The following is a 25883-nucleotide window of genomic DNA, read 5'->3' on the forward strand; positions in this document are numbered from 1 at the left end:
CATCTGTATCACGACACATTTGCAAAGTTTGTTCGGCCCTGCGCTAAGCCACTGGCAGTATGCGAAGGCGGACTACGAGCGGCGCCCCGCGTGGAGTTTGGACACTGGTGCGAATGGTACCCAAACGTTGGGGCAGGTGGCGCCAGGCACCCGTTGGTTCTCGGCGTGGGATAAAGGCTGTTTCACATGCTGCGACTGCAACGACGAAAATCGGTGCTGTCGCACGCATCGCAATGCGATTTTTAGAGGGCTCATTTCACATGATTGCGATTTCAACAATGCGACTGGAGCGACGCCCAGGGTTGCTTACTGCTAGGTTTCATGGCACACGTTGCATAATTATTTTATTGTAGTGAATAAAACGTTTACACTATAATATTATTGACGTATCTTGATTACAAGCAAATAATATGTACAGGTGCTCCCAGGATAATTCGGAACGCTGGACGCGCAGCTGCTCGTCGGCGGAGCGCGCCGGCGGATAAATACAGGCAAGATTTGCGCATGCGCGGTCTCCCTAGCGAGCAAGTTTCGCTCCCTAGTGCATCTAGATTGGCGTTGCCTTGCTCCAAGAAGGTAGCGCTAGGTGCCCTTTAGCGTTGTGCAATGGGGGCTGGGCGAATGAATGTCTGTAGCACAGCATGCATGCACCGTTATCTACAAATAAAGGCTCCTGCATTCCTTGCAGCGCATTCTCGCCATGGTCTGCATCCCGTCTGGGAGATAGCAATGCTTTGCGTGATTACGTGCTAGTGGGGTGGCTTGGCTACAACGGCAACGCTGCCTTATTTTTCCACCGTGTTAGCCTGTCCTGCGAAGTATTAGCTCTTAGTAAAATATCTCCCTACCCGTGTTACTACTAGCTTCGCAATACGAGGACAATTTCCACTATTACATGACCCCTCTTAACGGGTGTGTCTGCGATAGTGGCAATACAAGAGTTCACAAAATGATATTACGCGGCACATTCATGAAGGCCAATTTATGTCAATCAAGGCCAATTTAGTCACTTCATGCAAAGGTCACTCTAATGAACTCTTCACGACTCTACTCATTTATTGACGCACCCCGTTACGTCGTTCGTATATATTGTGCGCCAATCAATCACGGAATCTGGACCACTGGTAGCGAGTATCCTTACGTATTAATCGCGAGTCGGCGTTTGTTGGCGAAGATACAGTTTTTTTTTTTTGCTCAGAGGAAATATACAATGATAATCCAGGGTAGGCTGTGTGAGCTGTATGCAGAAAAGTAGTAAGGAGAACATAGTAAATCTAAATAATAGGAAGAACACGGGGTTTATTTTTTCCACAGTAAAAAAAAAAAGAATCGAAACGTAACTGTTTCATCTGAAGCGATTGGCGTGTTCGGCTATCAATATCTCCCGAATGCGCCGTCCACGCGAAGCGCAGCTTGTACGCGGCGTGGAATTGACTCGTAGAGCGCATCGACGAAGTCCCTTCTCTCTCCAAGGCGCTTCCACTCGCGCGTTATGGCGAGCCAGAGCTCGTCGGCACTGGCCCCTCCCAGATTCAGCTTGGATAAGCTTTCTTTCATCATGCCCCACACGTTCTCCATAACATTGAAGTCTGCACCTTTCGGAGGCCAGTCAAGAACGCGAACCCCACGTTCTTGAAGAAGTTTTGCCACAGCTCTGGCGGTGTGCACCGGGCTCAGGTCTTGCTGGAAGAAGTAGCAGCCATCTTTAAATGGCCCGTCCAGCGCGTATGGCAATAGGTGGTAGTCCAGAATGTCACAGTAAGCTTCAGCTGTGAACGATGGGGACAGTCGGATTAGCGGACCGAGGCCCTCTTTGCTAATTGCTCCCCAAACGTTGACAGTACAGCGGCCGCTGCTGTGGATCTCCGAAACATACCCAGGCTCGTATCTGCATGAAAAGAAGGGAATAGATAATGGTCTTTTCAGATGAAATACCTTTTGCGCGTCCGAAGAATTTGTGCTTAAAAGATCAGAAAGAAAATGAAAATACCTGCAGTTATATGGTCTCCATACGCGGCGCTCTTGGTCCCATCTAGATGAAAATGTCGATTCATCTGAAAATATTACTTCCTTCCATTCTTCAGTCGTCCAGCGCTCATATGCCCTGTAAAACTCAAGGCGCCGGCGTTTTTGGTGCTCCGTAAGGTGTGGCTTTTGTGCCGCGACAAATCCACGAAGACCAGCCTCTCGCATGCGCCTTCTAATTGTTTCCTCACTGGCTTGCAGGTTGAGGGCTGTCTTGATCTGGCGGGCGCTCTGGAAAGGATCAGCAACGGCTGCAGTAACAATAAGAAGGTCGGACTCTTCCGATGTGCATCGGTGTCGTCCCGATCGTGTTGCATCTTTGAGTCGGCCATCTTCATCCCTGTAGGCTTGGATTATTCGGTTGACCGCACTTATAGACGTTTTTGTGAGGCGGCATATCTCACGTTGAGGTATACCTTGGGAACTGAGCTTAACTATATTTCTCCGCACATTCATCGGCACTCTTTTCGACATGTTGCCTCGATTGGAATAGGGCGGAATTCGCGTAACTGTCGTTGTTTAAATATGTTCGTATCCCTTTATCAATCGAGCCGCCGATATCATCACGGTTGCATCAGACGAAAGCGCCGCTCTTTGCCAGCGCCAGTCACGGTAACCTACCATAAATATTTTTAGCAAATGATAAATACAGCCCACACGAAAAATGAAAAAAAAGGGCCAAGCACGCGAACATGCAGACACGAGCGCTCACGCTCCAACTCGAGTGCATGCGCAGACACAGCTTGTCCCAGACACCACCGGCCCAGCCCCCCTGGACAAAACGTTAAGAGGCACCTAGGGCTACCATTCTGGAGCAAGGCAACACAAACTAGATGCACTAGGGAGCCAACCTTGCTTGCTAGGGAGACCGCGCAGGCGCAGACCATGGTACTACTTCTTCCACGGGTGCGCTCCGCCGGCGAGCGGCCGCGTGTGTGGCGTTCCGAATTATTCTGGGAGCGCCTGTACGTTTACTAACTTAAAAATTTGTCTTGGAGTGCGCGACGGCGGTTTCTGTAGTTCAGTGCGACATCGCGCACGTAAACAGCTGTTCGCAGGTGGTTCAGCGATTCTTTATTCTATGGTTCAGCGCTGTGTGTTGTCTTATCTACCTTCTATGACCGTTTCGTTCTGCCTGCGCTACAACAATCTACAAGATGACCTATCGACAAGTTCATATAGCTACCCTCACCGCATATGCAGTATTCGGAATTCGGCTGCTACGAAGTTGTCGTGTCACCCCAACAAGATGCTCGCGCTACCCGTGCTCGGCGTCAGCTTCTGGAGAAATGATGCGTGTATATTCCTGTCATTGCGCATATGTGGTGCCTGCTTCTAGCCATATTCTTACGCCAAACTCAACAAGAAGCACCAACCCGAACGCCCGCGTGTGCCCCTGAACGAAGCCTCAAACGATCTGTGTGATTACGACGTGGAATGAAAATTGTGTTGTGAAATTCAACCTTAGCGCTAGCCTGGTTCGTCCATCGCCGTGCTTGCGCTGCGAATATATATATGGGAGCCCTCTCTAAATATTTCTAAAGGCGCAAAAGCCGATGCATCAAATGTTTCTAGCAGTTACCGTCACTTTTGTAGAAACCTGTACGTTGTGACACAGCATTCTAAAAGACACGCTTCTCGTCCACATTGTTGTCCCCTGTCTCGCGCTGGTAGTATCCTCGGAACTTCTAACAAGAAGACCATATCAATACGCGCTATTCATAATGCAGGATCGTAGGCCCACGGCAGGCGCACTTGCCGTAGAATCTTTCAGCTTTCTGCTCAGCCTCGCATGCCACTCACGGTTAGCCTGTTTTGTGGAAATAAATATTATTATATTATTAATGTTGTTAGATATAGTTTCTTCATTGTAATTTATAGCAATCATCCAGATTTCTTAAGCTAGTCATGCATTTAACCTCTATTATATCAGGATTGGGGGCTCAATCCCATCGTCCGTGGTCCTTTGCCAAGATTGGAGTACGGCATGAATTCGAAGGTAGCTGGCCCATGCCTTCGTCCAACTTATTTACGCTGAGATCGTTGATGAAGTGAAGAACTGCTTCTGATCGAGAACGAGGAAAAAGGGTTTATTTACAGAAATTAAATCAGTCTAACATGACTACTTGAGAAAAAGAGTAACAGTCCAACATGACTGCCGGAGAGAAGTGACTCAGTCTAACATGACTGCTCAAGAGAAGTGTGTTCAGCATTCGCACAACCACAGTTTTTATACACTCGATCCGCCGGCCATACGAGGCGGCGACTGTTCGTTTACGCATTACCAACTCGCCGCTGCTCTGCAGATAAGTTTACAGACACAAAGGCACACACATTCCGAAGCCCAAACGACGGCGTCGGAGGGGTGCCGTTCCGGGAACTATCGGTGCCGATCGAGGGTCGCTCGTTGTTTTGCGTCATGCAGAAGCGTGAGAAGCCCCAAAATACGTCGTTCCCGCGGCAGCTTATCCATGCGTGTCAAATCAGCTCCGCGTTGGGGAACTCCGAAACCATTGTTCACACACCGAACTCGTCCCGTCACAATGTCGATGGGGCTGGAGGAAGGAAGCGGGTTTTCAGCACAAAGGCCGCTTCTTCGAACGCCTCCTAGCTGCAGTGACGGAGAGGGTGCGGAATGCGCGTCTTGCACCCCTTGTCGTAATCGGGTGGCAAGGTGGCAATCTTGCTTAGCGGCTCGCCATTCTTAACAGCGCCTCCATGGCCCGAAAAATCTCGACTGTCTAGCGCTGACAACCGCTAGGCAGGAAGAGAACGGCTGCTGGTCAGGGGGGGATTGATGTCTTGGCTCGCAGTGATCACTTGTGCATTGATGTCACCGCCCCAAAACATCCAACAAGGACAGGCAACTGCAAAATGAACCCCACAACACGGCTCTGCGCCGAGATGACGCGCATTGGCTCTCACTTTAGACTCGCTAGGCTTCAAAAAAACAACAACATAAGTGCAGAAACAAAAAAAAATGCTGCATTTCGCTATGCCAATTTCCGAAGCAAATTCCTGCTGACACATTCAGCAATCATGGAGGGAATCCTGCCAAATGAGAGGGGATCTTCTTCGTTTAATAAAATTAACACTAGTAACCCTAAAATTTAGGCGGGACCCCCAAACGCAGAATTCAAATTAGCCTGCTCAAACCATCCGCATTGCTATGCAACTTTCCCTTCTTATATCTAACAGAGAAGTTGTACTCTTGGAGAGTGAGGCTCCATCGGAGCAAGCCGCCGTTTTTGTGTGACATTTGATTGAGCCACGTCAGAGGACAGTGGTCGGTCTCGAAGATGAACTTCGCTCCGTACAAGTAACACGACAACTTCTGGGCGGCCCAAACCAAACAAGCGCATTCCTTCTCTGAAGCGCTGTAGGCTTCCTCTCTTACATTTAGTTTACGGCTGGCGTAGAGGATAGGATGCTCCTCGTTATCGTCGCCGACCTGACTAAGTACCACGCCCATACCTCTGTCGCTTGCGTCGCATTGAACTATGAATTCCTTTGTGTAGTCTGGCGCGCGAAGCACAGGGCGAGAAACCAATAGCGTTTTCAAACTTTGGAAAGCGTTCTCTTTGTCCTTATCCCAGTGTACGTTACTCGGTGCTCCCTTTCGAAGGGCGTCTGTTAATGGACTTGCCAATTGCGAGTAATTCGGAATGTACCGTTGATAGTACCCCACAAGTCCCAAAAATGAACGAAGGTCCGTTTTCGGGCGCGGCTGAGAAAATTCTCCAATCGTAGCTATTTTCAGCTCAGCCGGCCGTCTCATGTCCTGACCGACAACATGGCCCAGATAAGTAACCTGCGAACAACCAAACCTACACTTTTCCGCTTTCATCGTTAAGTCGACTTTAAACGTACGAAGCCTCGCATTCTTGTCGTAATAGAATTTGGCGTTCCTTTGAGCTATTTCCATGTTCTTTCCGACTAGTTCTCGGGTTGCGCTTAGCCGTTCCAGTAAATTTAGCACGTATTCAACCACGGTTGGACTCTCCCCTCTTTCCTCCCACATCTCTCTTAACATTCTCAGTGGAGACCGGAGTCTCCTCCCATACACTAGTTCTGCTGGTGAGAACCCTGTCGCCTCATGTGGAACCGTTCGCAAAGCAAACAACGTTGCCGGCAGACAGTTCTCCCAGTCCTCCTTGTGCTCGTAACAGAGCGCACGCAAAACTCGCTTAAGCACCGAATGCCACCTCTCTACACTGTTTGACTGAGGGTGATAGACAGAACTGTGTATTAACTTTACCCCGCACTTTTGCAAGAATGTGGAAGTCAGTGCGCTCGTGAATACTGACCCTTGATCTGCCTGAATTTCGGCTGGAAACCCAACTCGTGCAAACACTGTCAAAAGCGCGTCTACTACTTCGGTGGAGCTGAGCTCTTTCAAAGGGATTGCTTCTGGAAACTTGGTAGCCGGACACAGCATGGTAAACAAGTACCTGTAACCTGATTTTGTTTTTGGAAGAGGCCCTACCGTGTCTATTACAAGTCGTCTGAAAGGCTCTGTTATTAAGGGCACTACCTTCAGTGGAGCTTTCCAAGTCTCTCCTGGTTTACCAGAACGCTGGCAGGCGTCGCATGATCTTACAAAGTTTTCTACATCTTTGAAACAGCCAGGCCAGTAGTATTCCATAAGCAACCTTTCCTTTGATTTGTTTATGCCTAGGTGGCCGGACCACCCATTTCCATGACAAAGACTCAAAAGGTCCTCCCTATACTTAGTAGGTATGACTAACTGATCTAAAATCCTACCCTTTCGATCTCTGTAATGCCGATACAACAATCCTCCTCTCTCATGTATCGTTACGTTACGCCTAGCAATGCCTTCTTTAGCTGTGTCACGTAATTTAGCTAAGCTCTCATCATTCTTTTGCTCAGCTGCCAGTGACTCTCTATCCACGCGTAAGAGTTGATCAAAGTTCTTTGAGGCCGGTGATAATAACGACCCTGTCTCGCTTGTGAGCGCGTCTACTTGCTCTTCCTGCAAGCTAGAACTCTGACACTCTAGTGCTACGCTCTCATTGAGCTGGTCAGCTGGCAGGCTCTCCTCAACTGTTCTTTTGTCCCTCGGGCTTAGCTCGGATTCGGGTATTGAAGTCAGGCACGTACCCAAGGGGGGGCCCGGGGGGGCCCGGGCCCCCCCCCCCCGAAATCAAGTGGCATACCCCCCCCCCCCTCCCCACCCACGCCACCACTCCTCACACATTCCTAAAGCGCCGCCAGATCAATGTTGAGACTTGGCAGCTGTTCATCGGTCAGCATTATGCTGCCTTTTTCACTCCTTTTAGATGGCGGTAGTTATCGGCATCTCTTGTAATGTGAAGGACAGTTTTCTCATAGATTCCGCACCCGCGCGATTAACTCGAGATGCGTTCAGTTGTCACCATCTATTCAACCGTCACGCGCAAAGCTGTTGCTTTTGTTAGTTCAACCTTCTTTGTTTAGGCTGATCCTGGGACCAGAAGAGGGATGCGGCTGTTACTCAGCTGGCCTGCACTCTCATGGAACGAGTTGCGGCTGGAGAAAACGCCAATTTCGTTTAACTTATCCCTTTGCTTCATTATTTCCTTGAGTTACGGCTCGCCGTGACGCTGGCACATGCCCTGAACCACATACACGTGATATTGGTTAGATAAGGTGGGAAATAAAATAATGTGAAAGAGCGCCCATCATGAAACCCTGCAATAACCCTTAAACCCATAAGCAAGATGACTGTCGCCCGTTACCTCGTCTGTTTTCCCTAATTGTATAGCACTTTCCTGCGAAATTGGCAACTGGAAACAAAAATCGCAAGGAGTTGAGAAATTAAGCGATCTACTAAGGTAGAGAGCCAAAGCAACAACCAAACTGCAAGCAACAGCAAATAATAAAAAAGTTAACCGTTGTTTATGAGAATATTTATGGATCAACATCTTTTTATTTAAAAAGGAAGTAGAGAAAACGCCGCCAGAAGTGGAGAACAATCGCTTGTTTTGAATGACGCTTCTACAGCTATCGGTCGAACCGCCTCACGTAGTCACTTCTCTGCTGTGCTTATGTGGGTTTTTTCTAACCTTTCGCGGTGAGCGCAGTACGTCTAGAATCGCAGAGTCCTGCGCGTTACGCGGTTGTATGGGACTGGCGGCCGCACAGCGTTACGCAATTGGCGGAACTGTCAAAACTGAACAAGGCGAAAATAACTGATATTCGAAACTATAACATCAGAAAGACTGAAGAAGCCGTAAAAAATGAACGCAGCCTGAAATCAGTAAATATGAAACCTGGCATAGGACAAATCATGATGTATGCACTAAACTAAAAGATAAGAAGGATAATATCATCAGCAATCTCGAAGATATAGCAAAAGCAGCGGAAAGATTCTAAGCTGACCTGTATACAGTATCCAGTGGAGTCACGATACCTCACTTAGAAAGAGTAATAAACAGGATACAGAAACTCTCCTATAACTAGCGATGAGGTCAGAAGGGCCCTGCAAGACATGAAACGATGAAGAGCGGGAGGAGAAGCTGGAATAACAGTCGATTTAATCAAAGATGGAGGAGACATAATGCTTGGAAAACTGGCGGCTTTTTATACGAAGTGTCTATCGACTGCAAGGGTCCCAGAAAACTGGAAGAATGCAGACATTATACCAATCCACAAAAAAGGAGACGTTAAAGAATTGAAAAATTATGGGACCATTAGCTTACTCCCAGTATTATATAAAATGTTTACCAAAATAATCTCCAAACACTGGACTTTAGTCAACCAAGAGAACAGGCTGGCTTCAGGAAGGACTACTCTACAATGGATCACATCCATGTCATCAATCAGGTTATCGCGAAATCTGCAGAGTACAATAAGCCTCTCTATGTGGCTTATATAGATTACGAAAAGGTATTTGATTCAGCAGAGATACCAGCAATCGTAGAGGCACTACGTAATCAAGGAGTACAGAACGCTTACGTAAAAAGCTTGGAAAATATTGCTACATATGTGTGGTATTTGTTTGTTTGAACGAGGCGCGTAGGCGCCATCACTTCAGAAAAGAGGAGGAAGAGCGAACTGGGCTCGCGCTGTGAATCTAACCGGTCAGCGCTGCAACCGTTGTTGTAAATATAATCTGTAAATAGTTTCTCGTCTTACTGACTCGTCCTTCGCGTAAGAATATCTACAGAGGTTCTACAGCTACCTTAATTCTGCGCAAGAAAAGCAGGGAGATACCTATAGAGAAAGGGGTCAGACAGGGAGACACAATTTCTCCACAAGAATTCAAGCTATTAAACTGGGAAGGCTTAGGAGTAAAGATCGACGGCAAATACCTCAGCAACCTTCAGTTTGCCGATGACATTGTTCTATTCAACAACAATGCAGACGGGTTACAACAAATGCTTGTAGACCTTAACAGAGAGAGTGTAAGAGTGGGGTTGAATATTATTGAGCAGGAGATGAAGATAATGATAAATAGCCGGGCAAAGAAACAAGAGATCAAGATCGCCAGTCGGCCACTAGAGACTGTGAAGGAGTACAATTACCTAGGTCAATTAATCACAGGGAACCCTGATCATGAGAAGGAAATTCACAGAAGAATAAAAATAGGTTGGATCGCATATGGCAGACATTGGCAGCTCCTGACTGGAAGCTTACCATTATTATTGAAAAGTAAGGTGTGCAATCAGTGCATTTTGCCAGTGCTGAAATATGGGGCAGAGACTTGAGAGCAAGTTAAGGACAGCGCAAAGAGCGATTGAACGAAGATTGCTAGGCATAACGTTAAGAGAGAAAAAAGAGTGGTTTGGATCAGAGAGCGAACGGGTATAGACGATATTCTAATTGACATCAAGAGGAAAAAATGCAGCTGTAGGTCATGTAATGCGCCGGTTAGATAACCGTTGGACCATTAGGGTTACAGAATGGGTACCAAGAGAAGGGAAACGCAATCGAGGACGAGAAAACACTAGGTGGAGCGGTGAAATTAGGAAATTCGCGGGCGCTAGTTGGAATCGGTTGGCGCAGGGTAATTGGAGATCGCAGGGAGAGACCTTCGTCCTGCAGTTGACATAAAACACGATGATGATGATGATGATGATGATGATGATGATGGAGGTGGTGGGCCCCCCCCCCCCGAAAAAAAATCCTGGGTACGTGCCTGATTGAAGTTATCCCCTTTTCTGCTTCCGCTGGAGGAGCTTGAGCATTTTCAGCCGAAAGCGCCGCGATCTTACGAGCTTGGCCTCGGGTCAATGCCTGTACTATGCCCTCTCCCAGTTTGAGCCCTCTGTCACGCAGTAACTGATTCGAACGATTCGAAAAGATGTAGGGATACTGCAGTGACAAAAATTTGGAAACTGCAGCCTCAGTCTCTAGCTCCCCGAATGGTCCACTGATATTGACTTTGGCCATGGGCAGACACACGCTGTGTTCTTCTACAACCTGTTTTATCCATGCTACTTCTCCAGTGAAGTCATCTACCATCACGTAAGACGGATGGACAATGTCCAGCGTGGCTGGCGGCACTGTCTCTTAGCACTCGGCATGGTTTTCCATTAACTTGCAGGTCGTGGAGATATGGACTTAAAAGTGCCATATTCCCATCTTTTTCCTCCACGTAGGAAAAAACTACGCTAGACTTCTCGCAGTTTACAGCTATATGTCCCAGTTTGTGGCATTTGTAACAGCGAATTGGTCTAACAGATTCGAATTTTCTTTTCTGTTCTTTTTGTGCGGTTTCTCCGTTAGGTTTCTCCTCGCTCTTTTCTGCGGGCTTTTCCGCCATTTCTACAGGCTCTGATCGTCTAGTTTGCGCACCCTTTTTGAACGGAAATGGTTTCCGCGGTCCATTTCGACCGTCCCAGTTTCCCTCCTCGGCGTTCAACTTTCTACGGGTTGCGTACTCTTCGGCTAATTCAGCCGCCCTTTCCACAGTGTTTACATTACCTCTGTCTTGCACCCACAGTTTCACAGCTTGGGGGATGGTTTTGTAAAACTGCTCTAGACACATGCATTCAATGATCATGTCTCTGCTATCGTACGCTTCCGCGCTTTTAAGCCACTCGACTAGGTTGGCCTTTAAGCTATATGCAAACTCCGGATAGCCCTCGCTATCTTTCTTGCCTGTGCTCCTAAACCTTTGGCGAAAAGCTTCGGCTGAAAGGCGGTATTTCTTCAGGAGACTAGCCTTAACTTTTGCATAATCATATGCATCCTGCACACTCAATCTGGCGATTACTTCCGCCGCCTCACACGGCAACATAGACAGCAACCGCTGTGGCCATGTACTCGGGCCGAAGTTCATCTTTTCGCAAGTCCTTTCAAAATTGCTTAGGAACAAGCCTATGTCGGTCCCGACCTCAAATGGCTTTAATAGCCTGTCCATGCGGTACGATTCTGCCTCACTTGATCGTCCCAGAGCGCCTTCACTTCCTTGAGACATCTCCAAACGTTTGCTTTCAAGTTCCAGTTGCATTTTTCTTAACTCGCGATCTTTATCGCGTTCCTCTCTCTCTTGTTCTTTTCTTTCTCGTTCTTCTCTCTTTTTCAGAAGTTCAAACCCCATTTCAATTTCTTCCTCACTGGCCTTTTCGGAAATTAGCTCCAATAATTCCGATTTGAGCATTTCCTTGCGTACATCTAGGCCCAGTTCCTCACCAACAATCAACAACTCGTCTCTCAGCAGTGTCCTTAACTCCATGACTGCTGCTTTACTGCCTTGATTCTGCTCTCTAAATCTAGCTAGGAAAACACAACCTAGCTAACACACAACAATCTAGCTTCCCTACTGTTCTAAACAGAACAACCCCAAAATGAAGCCTAGAGAGTCAAAGCAAAAACCAAGCACTCACCGCAGATACAGCACCATGTCGCAAAGTCCATCTCACCGCTGTCAGCCAGTTGTCAGGATTGGGGGCTCAATCCCATCGTCCGTGGTCCCTTGCCAAGATTGGAGTACGGCATGAATTCGAAGGTAGCTGGCCCATGCCTTCGTCCAACTTATTTACGCTGAGATCGTTGATGAAGTGAAGAACTGCTTCTCATCGAGAACGAGGACAAAGGGTTTATTTACAGAAATTAAATCAGTCTAACATGACTACTTGAGAAAAAGAGTAACAGTCCAACATGACTGCCGGAGAGAAGTGACTCAGTCTAACATGACTGCTCAAGAGAAGTGTGTTCAGCATTCGCACAACCACAGTTTTTATACACTCGATCCGCCGGCCATACGAGGCGGCGACTGTTCGTTTACTCATCACCAACTCGCCGCTGCTCTGCAGATCAGTTTACAGACACAAAGGCACACACATTCCGAAGCCCAAACGACGGCGTTGGAAGGGTGCCGTTCCGGGAACTATCGGTGCCGATCGAGGGTCGCTCGTTGTTTTGCGTCATGCAGAAGCGTGAGAAGCCCCAAAATACGTCGTTCCCGCGGCAGCTTGTCCATGCGTGTCAAATCAGCTCCGCGTTGGGGAACTCCGAGACCATTGTTCACACACCGAACTCGTCCCGTCACGATGTCGATGGGGCTGGAGGAAGGAAGCGGGTTTTCAGCACAAAGGCCGCTTCTTCGAACGCCTCCTAGCTGCAGTGACGGAGAGGGTGCGGAATGCGCGTCTTGCACCCCTTGTCGTAATCGGGTGGCAAGGTGGCAATCTTGCTTAGCGGCTCGCCATTCTTAACAATTAGATCAACATTGTTACGACATATTTATGGGAGTCATTTCAAACTAGATTGCTCAGCCAGAGAAAGTACAAATGCAAGCCTCAATGTTTATTCTAATTTGGTATTCCTAAACAGATTATATTGGCAGAATTTTATGCCTGCTTGCATTTTCTGCCATTCAATGTTCAGAGCTGGAAAAACTGATTCCTTTTCTTGCTGTCGAAAGGCTGCTTCAATGTCGATAGCAAGCTATAATTATTCATTTCGAAAGTGTTAAGCAATGACTATATGTCTAAGCTTATCAATGCGTTTTTTGTTCCACGAACACAATTAAGTTTCCTCTCTCCTTCTCATTGACAGCCATGGAATGGAAACGTTCATTTTCATAAGTATCATGATGCAAACATTCTGGAGTTTGTCCTGAGCATTTGTCTGCATCCTATAGTGTGCATGTTTGTATCAAGTTCTGGTGTTACAAGCGCAGTGATCTACACATATTGTTATATTGCAACCAACAAATTTATTTCACTTTGTTTTCAAATCTACAATGTGGCCATGCAGTAAAAAACAAAACTGCAGTTTCAGTGTACGTGTTGGAATCTATGCGAAGTGAAGTTTTTGTCAAGAGGTCAATTAAATGCTGTTAAAGTAGCTGCGATATATACAATTTGTCTTATTTTCAACAATCCAACATATCATCTTTTGCAAGGTTTGCTTATGCACCGCATAGGTCACAGCCTTAATGTCATGTAATCGTTATGCATTACACTGTTCACAAACCATACTGAAACGCAAACGGCAGTTAATGTAGATTCACGCTGCCAGACGTCAACGGAGTGACGTTTGTTGAGCAAGGAATGGTGCAAGGTGTATGCAGATGAATGAATGACGTGCTTATGTACTTATTTATTTATATACCTCGCAGGCTGCAAGGTTGGAGTATTATGCAAGGGGGAATAAAAAAAGTTGTTACAAAAGGAAGAAGGGCACAAAATTAAGAAAAAAAACAGCAAAAAGAGCAATACCAATACATTGTACCAACTAGCCCAACGTGTTTTGCTGGAACAACATTATACAATACTTAACAAACAATGACAGAAAAAGTTACTGCCCATGCACCCTGTACAGACGGTAAACCAGCGAAGCTGAAATGTGCAGCCCCGGTGTTTATCACTAGGTTAATTCCAATGGTTTATTCAAGTCTTTCTATATTACTGGTTATGTCTGTGTTTCTTAATGAGGTTATGCATATGTTTGGCTTGGGTTTATCACATTGTTTATTTGGAATGCCTCACATTGCACTTTGCAAGATCGCCATCATGGAAAGTGCAATGAGTCGTTCATTGTGTTAATCCAGCGGGTCCATCAAAGTCTTTCTGAATTATGTTACGTACTTGTGTTTTGTAATGCGTTAATCATAATGTTATGACTCAGTTATGCACTGTAGTTACGAAGTGACACACCGGGGCTGCACAGGGACACATTTTCGAACCTGTTGGGAAGTCGGAGAGAGGCTGCTGCACGCGCGCTCTGCTGCTAGAGAGAAACGACGTCACTATCGGTTTAGCCAATGGCCCACCACACCTTTGCTGCGAGATAATAATGACATCATGATCTTGTCTTAACATGATCCCCCTCTGTGTCCCTTCCCTGCAATAATACGCAGATAAATGTATGTTTGAAATGCATAAGCATTTCTATGTCTACCCAACAATAAATGTCTCCGTCCATCATGCAAGACGCATGCAATGGCTCACACCCCCTTAAACAATGGCTCATACCCCTACACTAGGGTTTTTGGGATCGGACCATGAGTGTTTCGCCTAGGCGTATACAGCTTCACTGTACAAAGAATCAACACCTTTCTGCTAGAGACCAAGACAATCATGAGGCGTATTAACAAATGAAAGTTTATTGAACATGCCGAGTAAATGCTGGTCGACAAGCAATAAATCGAATTTACACAAAAAGCAGAAGCAAGATCTGATGCGTGTCCATACAGATCCCAACAGGAAACGCATCCGTCTCTGAAAGTGTAACAGCGGCCATGCTGACACAAGATTCTCCCAGTGTATTTGCATCTACAGCATCCATAATTTCTCTAGGCAGCCGATCTCCACAGAATGCTAGCTTCTTCCTCTACAATGCACTCTCCACATCTGAGCGTGTATTGTAGAGGAAGAAGCTAGCATTCTGTGCATATCGGCTGCCTAGAGAAATTACGGAATGCTGGGTTAATCTTGTCAGCATGGCCTCCGTTAGAAATGGATGCATTTTCTGTAATTAAATGCACATAAATTTTTGCTTCTCCTTTTTGTGTATGTTCGGTCTATTGCTTGTCAGCGAGCATTTACTCGGTGTGTACATTAAACTTTTGGTTGTTAGATCATCTCCGTTTTCTTGTTTGCCCTATGTGTTCTCTGGTGCCATTTGCAGCCAGGCTATTCGTTCTTTTTTTACTGCAACAAGTCACTTTAATGGCGCTCATGATACCTTATAACATCATTTGTTTGGCCAATGTAGCAAGAATGTTCATGTAAAACAGTAAAAATAGGGTACGCTAACTTCTAATTAAAAGGTTTATTGTGAAAATGCAGTGATCTATAAAGGTTACCACAAAGTAGTTCAGCAATAAAACCTGATAAAGACTAGTGCTTGATGAAACCAAACATAAAAGCAGGAAAGGGAGAAAATACATATAGATATACAAGTCCAGGGAAAAAAAAACATTGCGATCACCAAGTGTGCATGTGGCTACCTTCCAGGATATTCATTTTTTCCCAATGGCATGGAACTGGAAGAATGTGCTTGTATAAGCTAGCTGTCAGTCTGTCGATTTGAATAACAACAGTGTTTCTTGAAAGGTGCTGGCATGCAGGATTGGCAATTGTAATGATTTTTTCCTGCACTTGGAATTTTTCTCTATTTTCTTTCTGTAGCATTTTTATTTATGTTTGGCTGCATCAAGCACCAATTTTTATCTATCCTTCAAAGATGTCTTTCTTTTTCTGGGGAAAACTCGGGGAAGGCAGGAGATGGAAATTCAAGACGATGAGCAACATGAGAAAAAAGTGAAAGTAGGAGCCAACGTTTCCACAAGTGGACTTTGAAGAAGACAAGTCCACTTGTCGAAACGTTGGCTCCTGCTTTCATCTTGTTCTCGTTTTGCTCATCGTCCTTTTTTTTCTGGTAATTTATATAGCTTGCCACATTTTTACAAATGAACCTCATTTCAAAGTTAGTCCTCATCCATATCTAGTGTCATCCTGTTGATACTGCTTCATGCTATGCACTCTTGCAACATTTGTGTGTGTGTGTGTGTGTGTGTATGTGTGTGTGTGTGTGCGCGCACGCACGCACGCGTGGATTTGCATGTGAGATCGGGCCCTTGGGCCATCATTCTTCTCCTGTGCAGCTTTATGAATTCATTAACTATAGTGCAACAGAAAATCGATGGACAGGAACTAAGTGAACAGGGTGCTTCGTTCTTGTCTGTTGTCTGTCTGTTGCACTTTAGTTAATAATGAATACACACAAACTCATCTAGTTTTCAGTTATTATGTCGGGCTTATAAGCCCGCTTGTGTCCTGGAATATCTGCACGGCTATGTATCCTGTAATTTAATTTCTGGCCATGTGCTTGCAAGTCGCGTGTCACTCTCCTGATTTTCCTGACAATCTTGTGTGATGTGCAGGCACAGACAGTTTCTGGTGAATCCATGCAGGGTGTTGTGCAGGGTGCAATCTGCACTACAACTGCTGCTTTGATTGCTTTCAGTTCAGCTTTTATAGGTGTAGGATGACCTGGAATGGTACTCACTTATATGGGGCTTAGTTTTATGTAGTGCCATACTACTGTTACACTGATATTGCCATGCCATATGTGCCTTATGTTTGCTTGCATCTTCATGATTAGCAACCTCCTCTGTGTGTTTGGCAGTTGCATATAATCTCCTGGCCTAATTGTTTGCCCCCATATTCCACGGTATGGGCCTGTTGTGTTTCAAGTTCAGGTACTCCCAAGGTTGTGTTTCTGAAGGGAGGGGTAGTCGTCTTTGCATCTCATATGCTAGCTGGCATAGTATCTTGGGACGAGGTTCTGAGCTCTTGAGACAAAGAATTTGTGCTGCAGGCTGCAACTCTACTCTGTCTAGGTGCTTGTTCGTTAGCTCTTTCTCATAGAGGTCTTCAAGCATGGTAAAGTTGGAAAGATCTGTTATTACTACCCGATGCCTGTATTCGATGAGTTGTCTTTTTTATGTGCTGCTGGTAATTCATATCGTACCATACCTTGGACACAAGCACAGCATTTGCGATTTTCTATAGTATCCACTCGTCCACCCCCATTATTTCGAGATCATTCTTTTCACCAGGTGTGGAAGTTGCGTCCAGGCATTGCATAATTGTTTCACCCACGTGCTGGCTCTGCCGTCATGGGCTTACACTAGCTGAGGATTTGTGGATGTTGACTTGCGGGCATATTTGTCCAGCGATGTGGATCACAATGTGCAATCTGGGGTAGTTGTTGATTCTAGTCTTTCTTTTTTTCCGACGTCGATATGAGCTGACTTATCAGAAAGCGAGAGGCCAGACTGGCCAAGAAAGTCTGCAGTGTTGTCGAGGGCTTGTTGCATCATTCTTGATTTCTGTATAAGATAGCTTTCCCATAGACTGTAATACACCATAGGCTGTAGTGTTTCTTGTAGTATGCCCGTGTTGTTGGTGTGTGTAGGCCAAATGTACCTCCAACTCTCACCTGGAATTTTCTGTCTTTCAGAAAGTCACTGTTTAAGTGCTCTACCTGTTTTTGCTCATCGTACCTCTTATTAGAGTAGCATGAGGTACTGCTGTTAAAAGCCCCTTCACTCTCTTCATTCTTTCATAAGCGGTATTACACAATGTCCTGCAATAAAGTTTCTACTGCTTATGGCCCACTCATATCTGCCAGAAGGGATAACTCTTGAAAAAGGTTTTCTTTGTGCTATGTGTGCGACGTAGTATGAGCATTCATACCTTGACATTTATACATCTGTAGAACCAGCTTCCTGACAGAGTACTTGCTATACCTGATCATGCTTATTTGTGCAGTGCTGTTGAACAATACATATTGATGCAATGAATATTTGCACACTCGAATTATCATGAAAGATGGTTGTTTTACAATTCTGTCCTTTGCTTTCTATTGGTGTTAGTTCTTGCATAAGCATGCCCCCCTATGCAATAGTATTTTGAAGTGTAAGGGTTCAAGAAAAGGTTAACTAAATCCAAGTGCAAGAGCTCTTTTTTTTTCACTTATGACTCCCATCGAAATGCGACTTCCATGGCTGGCAAATCAACCCCTCGTCTTGTGTTAGCAGCATAATGCTATAGCCACAGTGGCAGGTGAACAAATTGAAGAACAATATTTCTGTCTATAATTTTTTTTCTTGCCTGTATGTAAGTAAAGTTTGGAATAAGTTTGTCATTGCAAAAAAGCCCAGTTTGTGGTCTTTTATTGAATAAACCACGTATTGTGTATAGTAGAAATGCAGAAATTTGTTGTAAAATCCTCCGGTGATATACGTTCTTGCAAGTAGCATGGTATTTCATTACTTATAAAGATAGTAATCGCAGCGGATATCGTTATATGGGTTTACACACTAGTATATGTGATCACAAACTTATTAGAAACTTACTAGAAACATGTAAGGCATGAATGTTTCTGCATACTTGATCAGCTGTGAACGTGCAATAACTGCTTGTACTGGCTGACTTCACTGCACAGTTTTGATTTACTTTTCTTCAGCGTGTCGTTTTATACTGTTTTATCCCCACAAGAACAGGCCGTTTGCCTGCTTTTCGCACTGTTGCACGAGTTCTACATGATTGTGCAGGAGGATACGTTGTTACTGTGCCACTAAGAGCGAGCAATTTACTTAATCTACTAGCTGTACAGTTAATTACCTTGCAGAGCAAGTGTTCATCCAGATGCACTAAGGATACAAAGTCCGCAACATAGTCAATGTTCATTGGTTTCTGTGCAAGAAAAAAAAATATCCAGAGAAGAGGTGAAACTTGACGTGCATGTAATGTTTTATTCAAGCCACGGATTTAATGCTATCGTAGCAAATTCATTACGATAGCCTACTCTTTCGCTCTGTCAAATTTAATAAGAGGCAAGATAAGCTTTCAAGATGCATCGGGAAATTCATGCTTGAAAACCGATAGAAAATGCAACTGAATGGTACTGCGTTCAGCGCAACGTTGAATCTTCGGGTACTTTGCTGTCTTGTCATTTGCCCTTGCCGAGGTTGAAATAATTCAAGCTTCTCCATAAGCGCGATTTGTGCATGCTACTCAACAAAAGAAAATTGTGACGACCTCGTCGTTTGCTGGGGATCGAACACCTCCTAGCACTGACAACTCGCAAAGGCGTACGAAGCAAACGTGAAAATGCACTTCATTTGCTGTGTAGCGTGTCAACAAACGAATAGAAATCGGAGAATGCAATCTGCGGTACAAGTTTTTATGCGAAGCATATGACGAGGGCTCAACCCAGCTCCTCAGGCGCGGCGGTGACCATGAAATCACGTGACACCGTGACGTCACGACAGAGGAGAAGTGGCTTTGGCTCAACTCTTGCAAGACGGGCTGGGTGGGAATCGAACCAGGGTCTCCGGAGTGTGGGACGGAGACGCTACCACTGAGCCACGAGTACAACGCTTCAAAGCGGTACAAAAGCGCCTCTAGTGAATGCGGTGTTGCCTTAGAAACGCGCTGTTTCTAAGGCGTGCGTCTCTTGCTCAGGCGCACATTTCGTTGCCGCGCCGAACGCTGCTTTGCTCGACGCTCACCGCGTCCAATGCGGGGCGCGTAGTCGCTGCCCTGTAGCCCATTGTCTTACACCCCTTGGCGGGTCGACGGGAACGCTGTCGCGTTCCACTCTTGAAGGCGAAGAAGTAATGCATGAGTTGTTTCTTCGTCTAGCCGAACCAAATATAGCCAAGCAACAGCAGTTCACCAGGCTAAACAGTGGTTCAACAACTAAAATAAAGGCTAGTATGCTTCGCATCCTGGGCTTAACCTTACCTAAGCCACAGCCATTTTTTATTCTCCCTTCGCGTACGTACCGAATTCGACGATCCACGTCTCCGCGCATCGCAGTTGTCGTGCGAGACGCCATTTTCGAAAACAAACCGGCGAAATAACTCCGTTGACAGCTCTCCGCGCAATTTCGACGGAAAATCGCAGCGATCGGTGCGGCGGTGGATTGTGCAACCAACCGGTTGGTCGCAGCCGAAAATCGGGTGGTCGGTACTGCGACTGCGATTTTCATAGCAAACGACGGAAATCGCACTTCCGGTGCGACGAAAATCGCATCATGTGAAACAGGCTTAACTCGAGAGAGGAATATCCTCTCCAAATTTCAGTCTGCGCTTGAGCAGTGCTACGCCAAGAAATCGCGGAACACTTTATCTTGGAGATTTTCTTGAATTTATTTCCACGATATCGCTGGTCATCTTGCGGCTGACATTCCGCACTTTATTACGCTTGCTAATGTTGCATGCCATCCACGTGATGAATGCCGTCGAATGGCTACGCGTTCGAATGCAAATACGAGTCCATATTGAATGTATAAGATCCGAAAATTTAACCATGTTCCTTATGTGCTTGCCTTATCGCACACTATGACACAGAAATTTGATTAGCAGTTCTATGCATTCACCTTTTAAGTTTTACTAATTTCTCCTGGTGTAAACACGTGCGTTAGAGTTCTTGCGCATGCAACTATTCTTGTACATTATAATTCAACAGAGCGGGCTCAGTTCAGATAATGAGACGAGGCCGTGCCAGACCACTACTTGCCAAGCGTGTGAGAACGCGCGTCCACAGCTCTCTGATGCATCAGCTCCTCAGATTTGGCACGCACATCTACGAAGGATTTCCTCAGATAGCTCGTACATTCTAAATATTCCACGCTTATCTAAGTGTGCGGTTGCAGTTTTTTTACACGCGTAATCTAAGCGTGATATTTCTCCTAGCTTACCGATCACGCCTGCTAGGAGTGATCAGCAACCCCTCTCCGCCCTTAGCAGACGTGATAAGGTCCCCTCTCCCACGCTTATTATGAGCCTCCACGCTTAGACAGGGGAGGGGGCAAGGGGAATGGCGTGAGGAGCGTGCCCCCCTCGCCGCTTCTCTGCATGCGTTGGAAGCAATGAAGCACCGGTCGGTTTGGGCGCTTGGGTCGCTTCTATGAAGCGAGCTTTCCTCACCAAGCTCTTCGCAGTCCTCTTCTTTGACTTCTGTTTCGACGGCGCAGACTGTGACGAACCAATACCCTATGACAGTGGCAGCATGCCGGCGAAGTGGAAGCTGAGTATGCTGTAGAGAGATTGCGCAATACGCTCTCGCTGGTGATACTGAAACTAACGCACTAAGAGTGGGCTTTACAAAACCCTGGCACGTTTGAACGACGCCAAGGAATGTAAAACGTAAACAAGCACCTCGGTATACGTAAACGAATTTGTAGCTGTACAAGGTAGATAGAGAAGTTGTGAGATAGAAAAACAGATTAAGGAAATGTGTTAGGATGAAGAACGTGTATAGCATATCTGATATAAAGTACGAGTTAAAATACACTCATTTATTTACAGGTGTCCATCTTGATCACTTCTTTCTCTTCTCCCCTCCTGTTCTTGTCTCTTCTGTCTTCTTCTTCTTCGCCGGAACATCACATCCTCCCGGACTTCGGTTTTCATCCCTCCTGGGATGATAGGGCATGACATTTCCCACTGTTGCTATTTCAGTTTTTCCTTCCGGTCCCAAATAGTGTAGCGATTTCAAGATTCCTTGTTGCTTGACCGTCTTTATCACTGTGTAGGGCCCAGAAAATTTGGACTTCGGTCCATCTAAACTCCTCCGGACTAAAACTGTATCTCCAGGCTCTATTACAGGCATAGTAAAGTTTCGTTCGTTCTCCGTCCTCGCTTCACCGTTGGAACTTGAAGCTTCTCGGATGATGATCGGCAGTTGTTGATCAAACGCAGGCAGGAAACGATGAGGTCAGAAGTACAAGAAATATTTATAGGCAAACTTTTCTATATACATGGCAGGTACAACAAATACATTACAATTTTGAACAACTGAGAAACAAGGTCTCACTCTTCGACTGTCTCAATGACTGTTAGAGCCCAGACTCGTTTTAACGTACATAGTACGGAGGCTCACTGGTCTATCAGCAATCCTGATCTCAGCCAAGTCTGAGGGACAGCATGTCGTCCCGATTTTTATAGCCCAAATATACAAAGAAAAAAGGCGGTAGGGCCGTTGGCCCGTCCCACAGGTTCAGTTGCCAATCAGAGTCAACCGTTTGTTAAGCCCCAACCCACAGGGATGGGCTTACTCTTCAAAATAAACATATTGGAAAACAAAGCTCTTTTCCTTCTTCGCCAAAACTCCGTTGCCCTCTCATTTCTCCGTAGTGAGTGACCGGCTCAGCAAAACACGCCAGGCCCGAACAAGTTATCGCTAGACCGTTTCAAATCCCAACGGCGTCTAGGCTGCAAATGTCTCGGAAGCAGGGGCACCGGCACCACGAAGTGCCGCTGTACTCAAAGTTTGGCCGTCTGGGAGACGGATGACCCTCCTTGTCCTTCAAACTTATTGTCTACAAGACAAAGTTCTTTGAGTGCGTGTTTCCAAGACGCCGTCGTGCGAATGCACTCTTTACGTGTGCACCGCATTCCTACAGCGTGCACGGTAAGCTGGTCTTAGACACCACGCAGGCAGTCGCACCCAACAACAAGGCTGGCGATTACGTTCCGGACACGTAGAGGATTAGGTCCATGCTCACTGCATGCGGCACGGAGTCAGAGTTGCTAAGTCCTTCTTAACCTCGGCGGCGCCTCCAATTAGTCAGGGACTCGGGCGCCAGACCCACAATACCTTTTGTACAGCGGTTCGTTTCAAAGCTGGTCTGTGTGACCCGTCGGCGGACTGCCAACATCGTGCGCACAATACTGACTTCCAGGAATCGGCACACGCCCGCCTGGCACCTGCCGCGACGCGTCACCTAACCCTGCGCATTGCCTGTGACCCCACATAACACAGCAACTGTCGCCCCGCTGACAAGGGGGGAAGTGAACCCCCTCTCTATACACAAAGCACGAGGCCGATTCGTGAGACTTAAGAACCCCAACAATCAGAGCGACCTTACACGTCCCTCCTAAAGAGTATAGTGGGCTTACAATGTTCCCAGCTATACTACAAGAGCCAAAGGGCGCTGTATCGTAAGATTTAGGCTCTGAAGGTTCCGTCGTCAAAGAAAATTGACATACGCTGCCCAACACGGGTGCTGCGGAGTCCGTAAGGAACAGGAAAATTAACTGAAAGGACCACGGAGAAAAAAACAATTTTCTCACAGCGACAAAAGAAAAGGGCGAAAGCTCAACACATTCATGACAGTGAGCATGCAAAAGAAACACTGATGTATGTACAGGAACACTCCAACGCACTGCACGGCACAACAGCAGCAAAGTAACATATGCAGGTTATATACATAGTATGTCCATAGTCTTATAACCCTCACACACATAGACGACAACAGCCACAGAAAGTTCCACCAAGGCTGAACTGTCCCACACACACATTCTTCGGGTGAACGGGAACATTCACGCCTGTCCCAGCTGGCATGGCTGTTTCTGTCTATCCTTTCGTTTCTGCTCTTTACTCGATTGGCTCCCATGAACGATTCGAGAGCCTTGACAATGCATCAGCACTGGCGTTACATGTTCCTTTCAGGTGACGCACCGTTACATTGTAGCGCTGTAGTGAAAGCGCCCATCTTGCTAACTTGGCCCCCTGCGGGGTGCTGGTTGTCAAATATGACAGTGGGTTATGATCAGAGACAACATTCACCACTGCTCCGAAAAGCCAGTAGTCAAATTTCTTGAGTGCCCAAATAATAGCAAAGGCTTCTCTCTCTATAGTCGACCAGCGCACCTGTGTCGGGTTAAAGCGATGGCTAGCAAAAGCGATCGGCTTTTCTTTTCCGTCCGCTGACATTTGAGCTAAACAGGCACCGGCCGCCGTCGCTGACGCATCAGTGAATAACCAGTACGGCTGACGAGGCTCAGGTGTGTTCATGGCGACAGCCTGACAGAGAGCTAATTTCAGACTTTCGAACGCGCACTGCGCTTCTTCCGACCATGGAATTGAATTAGGAACCCCTCGCCTTGTCAAAGCTGTAAGCGGGCTCGCCACGTCGGCGTAGTTTGAGACATAGTCCCGATAATGCCCACAAAGCCCCAACAGACTTCGCAACTCTTTCTTTGTGTGAGGTGGCACAAGACCTTCTATGGCAGCTATCTTGGTTGCCCAACCTGTGTCAAAGAGGAGTACTTGGTCCCCGACATTAAATTCTTTAGTCCGTGCCCTCCTATTGTAAACTAGAGCATGTTTGCTCTGGCACTCGGTGCCTGTCAACTCAGCTACACTCTCGGCTAGTTCTAGCTCCCGCTGACTGGGCACCCCAGTGACATCTTGTATGAAACTATTCTCTTGCAACTTAGGCATTTGCTCTGTCGTTTCTTCGAAACTTAGACCGCAGTCCGGCTCAGTGTTATCGACCATTTCGACTGATCGGACCCCTGCCCGCGGAATATTTTCCTCTCCAAACTCCTCTTTTTCCTGCGCCCGTAGTAGTTCCCAATCTTCCTTTGACAGCAGGCAGTCAACCCCGTTTGTAAGTTCGTCGGTAACCGCGCACACCAGATCGATCCTCTGCGGTTGTATCACAGCCCCCGGGCGATGCATGCCTACGGGCAGCGTAGCTAGCTTAGCTCGAATGGTGTTTCCGAATGCCGACTCAAGTCTTACTGTTCGTGATGGCTCCTGTAAATCGATGGGCAACATACTTTTACGGACTACCGTTATCTCACTACCTGTGTCCAACACAGCTTCCGTTGCTATATCCCCGCACATGATAGGGATTAGGTCCAGCTTCGACCTCCCCGAGCTAGCATTTTGAGCTACGACATGTACTCTAGCGCTTAGCACCCTTTCTTGCTCTGGTGGAGGTTCTTCACTTACAACAGCAACCTTCTGTACCCTTTGTTTTTGCACAGTCGGTGGCTTCCCCTGCGGTTCTTTATCTGAAGCTTTTGGGCAGTCTCTGGCTAGGTGACCCTGTATATGACACACGTGGCATCTTAAATTTGTCCTCTGCGGGCCAGCTAGTTTTGCGCGCTGCGGCAATGAGGCTGTTGCGGCTGGCTTAGTTGCTCGTCCTTTCCCTTTAGCTTGCTCGAAAGTCTCGAGTACTTTTGCCACCTCCACTGGCTTAAACCAATCTTCGCCCTCCCGCAAAAGAACATATTCAAGGGCTCCTGAGCTTAGACTGGCTTTCATACGGTCAGCAACCATAAGCTCCGTCATAGCTTCTTTGGTGTTTGCATTTCGAGATTGAAGGTAATAGGCCAAATAGGTTCTAGCGCGGGACGCGAACTGAGCCCAAGTTTCCTCCTTTCGTTTAGAAGCCTTTTCAAACCTCTCCAAGTATTTAGCTGGCGTGAGCTTAAGTTCATCTAATACTGCCTTCTTTACAGTCTCATAATCTGTACATTCCTCGTCATTGAGGCCACGCAACAGATAACGAACCCGCTCGGCCAGCGCCGGCATGATCAAATGTACACGGCTGTGTGCAGGTACTTGAAAAGATGTAAACAACTTTTCGACCTCATCAAACCATATCGGAACGTCAGCGTCACACGGCAACCGGTATGCCTTAAGCACTTTAGCACATTGTGCTATTCCATCCGTGATGGCACCGCGCCGATCGCTTCCTTCCCACACCGAAGGCGGCCTGCTCGACTGTTCGAGCTCCACTCTCCGTAGAGCAATGCGCTCGCACTCTAGCTGTAGGCGCACCTTTTCCAGCTCCAGCTCCAGGCGTCTCACCGCCATGGCTTCTGGATCCGTCGTGCTCGGACCCTGCGCAGCGCCTTGCGTCTCACTATCCATTTCAGTATCCGACGTCTCAGACTCGGTCTCTCCGACGCGTTGCAGCTCCTGCCGTCTCTGACCCTCTCTTTGTTCAGATGCCGTATCAATGTTTACGTTAGCCTCACTCGCATTTGCTGTTCTGCGCGTGAACACCATTAACCTCACTGAACAACAGCCATGCCAACCTAGACAAAACGCAAGGAATCCCGCTCACCCGTTGCTGCTGGG

At 46.7% G+C, this 25883-nt stretch overlaps 1 protein-coding gene across 1 annotated transcript; it reads right to left on the bottom strand.

Moving 5' to 3' along the window:
* Window positions 1-1374: 1374 nt before the first annotated feature.
* On the bottom strand, window positions 1375-25673 carry LOC135903432 (uncharacterized). The gene is made up of 2 exons (XM_070533381.1): window positions 23752-25673; window positions 1375-1888 (listed from the first exon to the last, which is right to left on the bottom strand). Exons 1-2 carry the CDS (start codon window positions 25671-25673, stop codon window positions 1375-1377), a joined length of 2436 nt encoding a protein of 811 aa, XP_070389482.1.
* Between the last annotated feature and the right edge of the window lie 210 nt (window positions 25674-25883).

Source organism: Dermacentor albipictus, chromosome 2, assembly GCF_038994185.2.
Source record: "Dermacentor albipictus isolate Rhodes 1998 colony chromosome 2, USDA_Dalb.pri_finalv2, whole genome shotgun sequence".
NCBI lineage: Eukaryota > Metazoa > Arthropoda > Arachnida > Ixodida > Ixodidae > Dermacentor > Dermacentor albipictus.

Coding starts and splice junctions, on each gene's coding strand:
- LOC135903432 (XM_070533381.1), bottom strand. CDS start 25,673: ATGGATAGTGAGACGCAAGGCGCTGCGCAGGGTCCGAGCACGACGGAT. Junction 1,889..23,751: donor TACTGGTTATTCACTGATGC/GTCAGCGACGGC, acceptor CTTTTCATGCAG/ATACGAGCCTGGGTATGTTT.